Source organism: Peromyscus eremicus, chromosome 8a (genome assembly GCF_949786415.1).
Source record: "Peromyscus eremicus chromosome 8a, PerEre_H2_v1, whole genome shotgun sequence".
Lineage (NCBI taxonomy): Eukaryota > Metazoa > Chordata > Mammalia > Rodentia > Cricetidae > Peromyscus > Peromyscus eremicus.
This window is the reverse complement of record NC_081423.1, coordinates 68,101,743-68,112,630: the sequence shown is the minus strand read 5'-3', so window position 1 is coordinate 68,112,630 and position 10,888 is coordinate 68,101,743. Positions and strand designations below refer to the sequence as shown.

Sequence of the window (10,888 nt, the reverse complement as noted above, 5' to 3'; positions counted from 1 at the left end):
CTTGAACTGGAGATGGTTCTCTTACCTCAGCCTCTGTCATGGTGTATCCCAGGTAGTTGATGGCATTTCTTTGGTCAACCTTCTGAGTTGTCTTTATTTGGTTGTGTATCACTGAGCAACATAGCCAAACAACTCTGGGCAATACTCTTATCTAGGCAATTTTCTTTACTGGACATCACTGCGAACTGAGCTATACCCCTGGCTACATGAAATTCCCGAAAGCAATAGTTTGTTTTTTAAAAAATACTTGTTAATTGTGTATACAGTGTTCTGCTTCCGTGTATGCCTGCAAGCCCGAAGAGGGCACCAGATCTCATTGTTGATGGTTGTGAGCCACCATGTGGGTGCTGGAAATTGAATTCAAGACCTCTGGAAGAGTAGCCAGTGCTCTTAACCTCTGAGCCATCTCTCTAGCCCCATAATAGTTTTAATTATTGCCTTTGTGGCCATATGAAGGATAGCCAAATTGGGTGCTTGTTAAGTGAATCTTTTTTTAATTTTTAAAGAAAAATTTCTATGTGTATAGGTATTTTTGTTTGTATGCATGTTTGTGTAAAGATGTCAGAGCCTCTGGAACTGGAGTTACAGTTGTGAGCTGCCATGTGGATGCTGGGAATTGAACCAATGCTTTTCTGAGCTCTCTCTCTAGCCCAAGTGAATTTTATTTTATTTTTTCAGTCAGGGTCTCACTAGTCCAGAAATGTGGTTTATAATCAAGCCCCAGCCTCCTGGTGCTGGGTTACAGGATTGCAAAGGCATGGCTTTTGTGACGGTGGTACGCAGGTGCCATATCTGAAGTATATGTCCAACTCCAGCAACCATAAATGATGGCTATATGAAGGAGGCAGACATCAGTTTGGGGTTTTTCTTTTTTTTAGAGACAGGGTTTCTCTGTGTGTTGCCCTGGCTGTCCCAGAACTTACTCTGTAGGCTGGCCTTGAACTTGGAAATCTACCTGCTTCTGCCTCCAGGTGCAGGGATTAAAGGCATAAAGGTGAGCGCCACTACTGTTCAGGGGCAGCAAAATCAGGCAGTTTTAAACTCTGAATGGCCAGAGAATAAAGTGAGCCCTACTCTGAACAAAATTGATAACAGTTGGACACATTCCTGCCCTAGGACTGAGATGCAGGTCACACTGTCACACCTCTTTATGTGCTAGTATAGTCATTGTTTTGCTTTTTGTGAAAAGGTCTCATGTTCCAGCTGGCCTGAAACTGATTCACCTGCCTTTAACTCCCATAGTGCTATTACTTACTTACTGAGTTGTGCCACCAGGCCTTGTGGTAGAGCTGGTGCTCAACATGTGTGAGGCCCTGTGTTGAGTCGTCTACACGAGAAGAAAAAAAAAAAAAAATAACAAAACCCTATCTTATAGCGTGTATTGTGCATGTTGTTTAAAGTGTGTAAATATGCCTGTTATGCAGTGTTCAAATTGTCAGCTCTTGCCAGTGGTCCTCGAAGTACGTTGTATAAAATTTCCGCCCATGTAGGACGGGGAAGGGTGATGTCAAGGGCAGTTGGAGACCATGGGGCCATTTAGAAGTAGAACTCAACAATACTTGGGCATTTTTAACCATTTAGTTCTTGGCTAATAAGACCCAAGGATCGGGTACTGTGCATAAGAACCCTTCCTCATGTCACCTGGTCTTAAGGGCGGAGACACGAGCTTTTCTGGACTGAGTCCCTGCTATCAATCACCTGTGGTCTGGGAGGACACCGGAGTAACCTTTAGGTCCTCAGGCCTCTGGAAGTGGGGCTGTCTGAGCAAAGGCGGCCTTGAGTGCATGCGTCCTCTTCCTCTTCCACCACAACGGGAGGCGCTCACCAAGAAAGCAAGACCACAGGCTGGCGGGCGCCTTTCTCGCGCCGGTGGGTCCCCGCCCGAATCGCTGCGGTTTCCGTCCCCCGCGGGAGGGACGGGCTCGCGCGGGGGCGTGGCCGGAAGGGGCGGCCCCGCGGCCGCTCGAGGGACAGGGCGGCCAAGCCGCGGCGGTCCTCGGGCGCGATGTGGCCCAGTGCCGAGGTCCCGAGGGCGGAGCCCGGGCCGGAGGCTCGCCCGCACGGGGGTGGGTCTAGGCACTGCTCCGACGCCTGCAAGTTGTCCGCGCTCGCCCCAGCAGTGACCGGGGAGCGGCCAAGCGTCTCTCACCCCGGACGAAGCTCCGCGGTAATAGTGCCTGGCTGGCTGAACGAGGTGGGCGGACGGCTCGGGACCATGGCCAGAGCCGGCATGGAGCGGTGGCGTGACCGCCTGGCACTGGTGACGGGAGCCTCGGGGGGCATAGGCGCGGCCGTGGCCCGGGCATTAGTCCAGCAGGGACTGAAGGTGGTGGGTTGTGCCCGCACCGTTGGCAACATCGAGGTAAGGTCCCGCTGAGCAGCGGGGACGCTCTGGGGGACGTCGTTTCCACGGGCTAGGGCTCCGAGTGGGGGAGGGGGAGTGGCCGGAGCCAGGCTGTGACCCTGCTCTCACCAGCCTGCTACCCCAGGGCCATTTGCAACGGCCTTGAGGGCAGGAGTGATGGGTGTCTAGTAGCGGGAGGACCTACTTTCTCCCCTAGTCCTGTTTTTATAACGAGCCGTTCGCTCCTGGCAGCCTGTGCCTGCAGCGTACTAAATCCCTGACCCCTGGCATTCTCTTCCCTTACCCCTGCCATCGTCCGCCCCTATACTGACAGGTGGAAAGGGGAAGCCAGAGGTCAGGGCCTAGCTAGACAGCCAGGAGAAGGAAAGAAAGCTGGCTCGCTTTAGTGGCTAGGTTAGTTTCCTCTTGTCCTCAGACCTCACACAGCCAAACCAGGTAAAGGTCTAGCCAACCAATGAGCAAGAATCTAGAAGTCTTGAGAGTCTGACCCGCGAGCGAGGGTGGGAGCTAGTGCTCCTTTCAAGTTCATGTCTCAGGCTCCACTCATATGCCATGAGCCTAAGTGGTGACTGGAATATTTACTTATAGATTCTTTTTTTCTGGCTCACTTTCCTAGGTGGGACTGAATAGGTGAAATAGGGCACTGGGTATGAAAATCTTAATGGATCCAGAACTCCCTAGTTTTTCTCTTAACATGCTTTTGGGGGTTCCCAGACTTATGAGCAGCACCAACTCTGAAAAGGCGAGGAGGAGATGGCCATTTGGGGGAAGACAAGAGAAATTCCCATTATTTGCCCTGGCAGGACCACCCTCAGGTGTGTGGGTTAGCCCTTCCCTGCAGGGCTCTGTCCTCAGCATGGTTCAAAGTCCACTGGTAGAAAAGGGGTAAGGAGGCCTTGGGTGGAGGCAAAGGGAGAAGGTGTACAGGAAGGACTGATCCCCTGCTAGTGACTAAAGGTACACTTTATAGCCTCCCAGATAATCCCAAGGTCACCTGGCTCCACCATTGCCCCACTCTGCCCCTCCCTTTCCCTGGAAATGCATAGGGTCCAACCCCAGCTTTGAAGCCTAGGGGATTAAGGCCAAGGATTGGACAACTGGATTCCCCTAGGTTTTTTTTGTTTTTGTATTTAGGGTTTTTTTTCAATTTATTTATTTTTATTTTATGTATGCATTGCTGTTTTGCCTGTATATATGTCTGTGCGAGGGTGTCGGATCTCCTGGAACTGGAGTTACAGACAGTGATGAGCTGCCATATGGGTGCTGGGAATTGAACCTGGGTCCTCTGGAAGAGCAGCCAGTGCTCTTAACCACTGAGCCAACTCTCCAGCCCCCTGTTTTTAGTTTTGATTCCCTAATTCTGAAGGCACTCTTGCCTCTCTACCCTAAGTTACCCGGGAAAGGGAGGCACCGAATCCCAAGGGAATCTCCAGGCAGATTATTCAGCCTTAGGATGGCTTCATGTCATTAAGGGAGAACCTCTTTGCTGTGTGGGACTGTCCTGGTTTCAGGTCATTTTGGAGAGTAATGGCTATGGCAGAGATGAAGCATGGCATGGCAGTGACAGGGAGAAAAATATTACACCACACACACACACACACACACACACACACACACACACGCAGCCTTTCTGTTGGGGACTTTGAGTCTGAGGGGGGGATTCCTGGGTTTCTTGCTCACTGTTTTTATTGATTGATTAATTTGATGATATTAAAACTAAGTTTGGGTTCTGTAGAATTACTGGGAGAAATCCTACTCCCTAAGGTGGTTATGAACAGTAAAATCAGGCGGAAGGGGGCTTCTGAGTCCCAGAGGGATACAACTTTTGAACTCACAGAAGGTTAAAGCAGGAAGAACCTGACAGAGCACCAGGGAGGCAGAGGCAGGCGGATCTCTGTGAGTTAAAGGCCACCCTGGTCTACAAAGCAAGTTCCAGGACAGCCAGGGCTAACACAGAGAAACCCTGTTTCAAAAAAAACAAAACCCAAAACAAACAAAAAGGCAGGAAAGAATTTATTTGGTCACCTGATCAAGCCTTTTATTCCACTTGGAAGGAGGAAGGGGCCCAGGCCAGGGCAGTTGGCCAAATTGGCCTTCCTCTAGGCCAGCCTGCACACTGCCCCTGCCCCACCCCCCTCGCCACACTTACTCAGTCACCTTCACAAGGCTCAAGTGCCCAGTCACTCCCTGGCCTCCCACTGCCTGCTTTCTTCCAACTTGTAAATGTCAGCTCCTGCCACACTCAGGGGCCCTGCTTTTTCAGGGCCCTGCAGTGCACTGAGGGACTTGGACACGCACAGGGAGTGTCTGGTGACAGGTGACCGACTAAGTAGGAGGGGAGAACTTGGGGTTGAGGAGATACTAGAGGTTAGAGAGCCTGACTGCTTGTAGGGAGCAAGAGAGACTTGACTGAGCTCCGTTGAAGGGTGTGCATAGGACTCACCTTTACGTTGGGTGTGCCTTTTGTCAAGAGAAGTGGCGGTTCAGAGCTGAGCCCTTCTGGGAGGGACTGGCCGCCACTAAAGAGGAGAAGAAGAGAATTGGGGCTCTGGGGTAACCAGCTCAGGGCCTCTTGGCCCTACTGGAAGAATGATATGGGGCCAAGGGTATATAGAGATCTACTTCCGGGTACTGGGGAAAGAGTAGAAGTCTCCCTCCGTTCTCAGGACCCCTGACCTCTTCTCTCTCCTTAGCACTGAAGACTTTATTATGTGAGATCCTCCGTGATCTGTTCTACCGTTGCTGTTGCTCTCCTTCTCTCGGGGAGTGTCCCCAACCCCTTAGACTTTGACCACACAGCCCGAGCTTTGGGATGGGCAGACCCAGCCGTTCTCATAAGGCCAAAAGGCGGCCTGCCACTAGACAGTTCTGAGTAGTGACCTGGGGGGGGAGGGCCGACCCTGGGTGAGGAGGTGTGGGAGTGAGCAGCTCACCCCAGTTAGACCCCTGTTGGGTTTCATAGGAGCTGGCTGCTGAATGTAAGAGTGCAGGCTACCCCGGGACTTTGATCCCCTACAGATGTGACCTGTCAAATGAGGAGGACATCCTCTCCATGTTCTCAGCTGTCCGCTCTCAGCACAGTGGCGTGGACATCTGTATCAACAATGCTGGCATGGCCCGGCCCGACACCCTGCTCTCAGGCAGCACCAGCGGCTGGAAGGACATGTTCAATGTAAGGGTTCCAGGACTGGGGCAGGAGGCTGGGTGGTGAGGGGGAGTGGGCATTATTAGGCAGAGGGCTCCTGAGGACAGGACTCCAGGAAGAAGGAGCTTCAGTTTCCCGCTGGGGCGTTTTGATTTTCCACTCACTAGTGGTATCACAAGGAGAGTGAGTGGATAAACAGCTTTTCAGCCCCTGGTAGTTCTTAAACTCTGGACTGGTTGTGGTGGGAGAAAGACTGCAGAGGAGAGAATTGTAATTTATTGGATGTCCCTGCTTGTGCTGGGTACCTGGGATCAAGGTCTTAGGGGAAGAAAAGCAGCAGAAATAACACGTTGTGTTTGCACCTGGTCCTGTGTGACTCAGGCAAGCTCCTGACAGCCTCTGAGCTGTAGTCTTGTCACGTTTAGCTGGGATGAACACACCTAAATCATCCATATCCCAAGCCCCACTGTCCCCAGTGTACAGAGTGTACAGAGTGTGGGAGAACACGTGGCCTTGTAGAGGGGTGGCCCTTGCTCAAATCCTGGCTAGCTGCCCACTGCAGCATGGGCAGAGCTTTGATTTCTTTTAGAGAAATGGGGAGCCTGTATTACGCTTTGGAGAGTGTACAGGCCAGGGCTGGTGAAATGGCCCAGTGGGTGAAGGTGCTTACCATTAAGACCCAAGCCCCATGTGGTGAGAGAAGAGAGTCAACTCCTATAAGTTGTCCTTTGACCTCCACATTAGCACTGTGGCATGCATACACACATGCACGCGCACACGCGCGCACGCGCGCGCGCGCAGCGCGCGCGCACACACACACACCAAAAAAAAAAAGTCAATAAACACATGTAATAAGAGCATGTACAGGCCAAACACAGCCTCAAGGACATGTGTTTCCAACTTCTGGACAGCATTGTGGGTGGCACTAGGGTGTGAAAGTATTTGAGAGGCTGAAAGCAATGCCAGAGCCCTCTCTACATCTGGTATAGTAGGCTAGTATTAATAGGTACTTGGGAGTGGAACAATGAGAATGAAGCCTGGCCTCAGTCTTCTGGATCAGAATCATAGCCCTCGTGGGCAGAGACACATGTCTAATCCTGGACCTCAGCTTGCCCATCTGTAAAATGAGGGACTCCTAAGTCCCCAAGGCCCCTTTGTCTTGAATATTACCTAAATCCATTAGCCCCATCCTAGGAGCCCTAGACCCAGGAGGCTTCCGCCATGCTCCTAGGGATTCATTTATCCTCCATATGCCCTACAACCCCACCCTGTTAAGAGGACCAGAAACAGGCTGAGCCCTTTCTGCATCCCAATACCCAAGTGTTGCTGCTACCCCAAGCACTGAGGCAGGTCTTCACTGAGGGCATTCTGTCCTGAAGCCTGGGTGGCACTTGATAAAGCAAATCAGCTAATCTGCCAGCTGTCCCTCTCCTCTGGAGAAGAGAGAGGCAGGAGGGCCCGATGAAAGCTTTATCTCTGCTGGCCTCTCTGGCAAGGCTAATGGGTGGAGTAGACAGCAGACAGGTGCTTCAGAGCAGATAGCTCCTTAGACCTCTGCACCATGAAGGGTGGGGACTTAAGATCACCTCTGCCAGGAATGGCAAGTGACCCCACCCACTGAAGAGTCCCCACACCTGGGCTTGTTCTGGGATATAGGTTAAAGGCCTGTGAGCCTCTTCCACCCATGATTGGTGGGGATTACCAGGGAACAGGGTGGCTGAGGAGGGCAGGGAGAGAGGGGATGGATTCTGTGTGTGAGGAGAAAGATTTAGGCCATTCAGGAAGGTTTTCAATCTGTTTTGGAGGGAGCAGGTCTAGACGCTGTCCCTGAGAAGGATGGCAGGTTTTCTGAAGCAGAGGTCTGACTATGGCAGAGATGGCGGCAGTGTGGCCTGGGCTTGGGTGGGAGGCTTATTCACAGGGACTCAGCCAGGAAAAGAGCTGCCTCTGCCATCATCTGGGGGTGGTAGTTGTGAAGGGTGGGGCCCCCCACAGAGAAGGCATACCACTCTTTCCCCCTGGTGCTCCACGGCTCTATCACCTGTTGAGTTGGGCCCAAGCTGGAGCCACTCCATTGCCCTCCCTGGCCCACAGGTGAATGTACTGGCCCTCAGCATCTGCACTCGGGAAGCTTATCAGTCCATGAAGGAGCGAAATGTGGACGACGGGCATATTATTAACATCAACAGGTGAGGCCGGGCAGCCGAGGCTTAGAGCTCGGGTCACTGAAGTGACCCACCTGTCACAGCTCACTTAACCTCTAGATGGCATTGTCTTCGATAGTAGAATAGATATTTAATATCTAAGTGGCATGATTCTGACAAAGGGAAGTGCCTTTGTCTAGAGCGGACAGCTGAGCCCCTGCCCTCCACAGCCAGTGCCTGGGAACTCTCCAGGGACTGAGTGCCCTTGGACCTTCCCTCAGACCCAGGGCTGCCTCTGCATTGTGGTCCAAAGAGACGGCACAGGCTCTAGCATAGGAGGGGCCCATTGCCTGTTGGGGACATGGTCTGGACAACTCCAGAGATCTCCCAGAGAGCCCTGTCAGTGAGCATGCAGACCTGTGGTGAGGCTCCTGTCAACCTGTCTGGCTGCAGAAGTGAGTAGCAGGGGGCCGAGGGGAGGCTTCAAGACAAAGCAGCTTCCAGGAGCTGCGTGGACAAGAGACTAGATTTATCCAGTGGACTGGATAGCCATCCGCGGCCCCCCCACCAAGGCTCCCTGTCAGCCTCTGGGTAACGAAGCTGAGCCGGAAGACAGGAGCACCGCCAGCGGCTGTGGAACTTTACTCTCTCCTCTCCCCCCTTCCCTTCTCCCACCCAGCATGTGTGGCCACCGAGTCCCACCCGAGTCTGTGATCCATTTCTATTGTGCGACCAAGTATGCCGTCACAGCATTGACAGAGGGACTAAGGCAAGAACTTCTGGAGGCCCAGACCCATATCCGGGCCACGGTGAGGCTGTGGTCTAGCCCTGGTGGGAATGGTGTGGGCCCAGCCCTCCGGCCTGCACGTGTCCAGGAAGGCCTGCTGAGGGCCCCTGGGTTCAACGAGTGCACAAGTCCTGGCCGCTGCTGCTCCTTAGGAGGACAGTCACCTCGCTCCACTCACCCCAGAGCCAATGGTCAGACTCACACTTGGAGTGGGAGGGGCCAGCTCGAAGGGACCGTGGAGTGAGACTAAGAAATCACACACAGTGACTGGAGGAGACCGTCACTCTGGGCTCTTCCCTAGAAGACCACATGACTTTGGGTAAATCACTGAACCTCGCTAAGCTTCAGTCTTCACATTCGTGAGATGCAATGATAATGACACTCACCTGGTTATGAGGCTTTAAAAACACCGCTTTGGAAAGCATTAACCAAACCCATAGGAGCGGCTCCATATGTAGTACAGGGTATTGTGAGAGGTGCAGCTGGAGCTCTCAGTGGTGACTGGAAGGAGGAGGACACTTGAGGACACGAGGCGGCTGCCATTGTGACCCGGGAGCCCTGTGGTCTCTAGTCTTCCCCTCAACCTCCTCCAAGGCCTGAGAAAGCTCAGGCTGAGCAGTGTATCTCTGTTGGCCCAGTGTATCTCTCCAGGCTTGGTGGAGACACAGTTTGCCTTCAAACTCCATGACAAGGACCCCGAGAGGGCAGCTGCCACCTATGAAGACATAAAGGTGGGCGCCTTCTGGGCCTAGTAAAGCCGCTCAGTCCTTAGGACCCCCAGACTGCTCCTCTGCAGCCTGTCACTCCTGGAGGGTCGGGTGGGGATGTGGAGGTTCGAGTCCCTCTGAGGGGGGAGGAGCTTGGTCACGTGGGCCCTGTCTCAACGCTCTCCCCTGGTGCTCAGTGTCTCAAACCCGAGGATGTGGCCGAAGCCGTCATCTACGTCCTCAGCACCCCGCCACATGTTCAGGTGAGTCTGCCCTTAGCTGTTTACCCACTGGGAGAAGCCCAACTATGCCCAGAAGTGGGCCGGCCGCAGGGAGTCCTTGAGGGGCAGCTGCCTCACGCCTTCTGCCTTCCACAGGTTGGAGACATCCAGATGAGGCCCACAGAGCAGGTGACCTAGTGTTCTGTGGGGGGCCCTACCTTCCCCACCCTCATGGCTTGCCTCCTGCCTCTGGATTTCAGCTGTTGATTTCTGGACCCTGGATCTTACTTTCGGTGTCCACTCCACTAGGGATAGAAAATTTCTCAAATTATTCCCAATATACATGTGAAAAAATGGGCTGGGGAGAGAAGGCGTGGTAATGACTGTTTTATCTGCTGACTTGTTGTTCTGGGTCCCCCTTTGGGTTCCTCAGCCTTTGCTCTCCTCAGCTTCTTCCTTTTACCTAGCAAGGGGGTATGGCCACAAGGGGCACTGTGTATCTTGCACCCTCCCCTCAGCCCCTTAGGGTTGGGGTCGCAGAGACAGGACCTCATCTTTCACTTGTATGGTTACCCAGGGCTCCAGGCTCCCTGCCCCACTCCCCACCTCTCCAGCCCAATCTTGGCTACTCTCCTGGGGTTATCACTGCACTCTGACCGAGGCTACAGAATACCAGGGCCTGTCTCCCAGCTTCCATTTCACTGTAACAATTAAAGAGAAAGATTGAAACCTACTGTGGCTTTAGAAGTGTCTTTCATTTTTTCCCCCCTCCTTAGTCATCAGTGTGGCTGTGTCTCAGAATTTCTTCCAGGTAAGTGGGAAGATGGGTAGATTTGGAGCATCACTTCTGGAGTGGGAGCAGGAGATAGTTAGTGCCAGGGCCAGCCAAAGATATATGTGTCTCCAAAAAATATAAGTAAGTAAATAAGTAAATAAATAAGAGGGCGGGGAGATGGTTCAGCAGTTAAGAACATTGGCTGCTCTTCTGGAGGTTCCAAGTTCGCTTCCCAGAACCCACATGGTGACTCCAGTCCCAGGGAATCTACAAGTTCTTCTGGTCTCCTGGGGCACCAGGCATGCATGTGGTGCACAGCCATACACACAGACAATACACCTCCATGCATAAACAATGAAAGACTTGAAAAATAAAATAAATTGGACCCAGGCATGCATAGTGATGCACACCTTTAATACCAACACTTGAGAAGCAGAAGCAGGGGGGTTGCCATGAATTTGTGGCCAACCTGGTCTACATAAGGAATTTTAGGCCATTCATAGGGATAACTTGGTGAGACATTGCCTTAAAAAAAAGTTTAGCTGGGCAGTGGTGGCTCACACCTTTAATCCCTGCACTCAGGAGGTAGAGGCAGGTGGATCTCTGTGAGTTTGAGGCCAGCCTGGATTACAGATGGAGTTCCAGGACAGGCTCCAAAGCTACACAGAGAAACCCTGTCTCCAAAAATCAAAACAAGTTTAAAAAGGAAAAAAACAAAACAAAACAAAACAAAAAAGACAGGCT

At 52.5% G+C, this 10,888-nt stretch overlaps 1 protein-coding gene across 1 annotated transcript; it reads left to right on the top strand.

Annotated features, from left to right (window-relative positions):
- Window positions 1-1,937: 1,937 nt before the first annotated feature.
- Dhrs11 (dehydrogenase/reductase 11) lies at window positions 1,938-9,751 on the top strand. The gene is made up of 7 exons (XM_059269596.1): window positions 1,938-2,362; window positions 5,328-5,537; window positions 7,605-7,699; window positions 8,334-8,463; window positions 9,080-9,172; window positions 9,346-9,411; window positions 9,526-9,751. The coding sequence occupies exons 1-7, from the start codon at window positions 2,006-2,008 to the stop codon at window positions 9,565-9,567; spliced, it is 993 nt and encodes a 330-aa protein (XP_059125579.1). The 5' UTR covers window positions 1,938-2,005; the 3' UTR covers window positions 9,568-9,751.
- The last annotated feature ends 1,137 nt before the right edge of the window (window positions 9,752-10,888 follow it).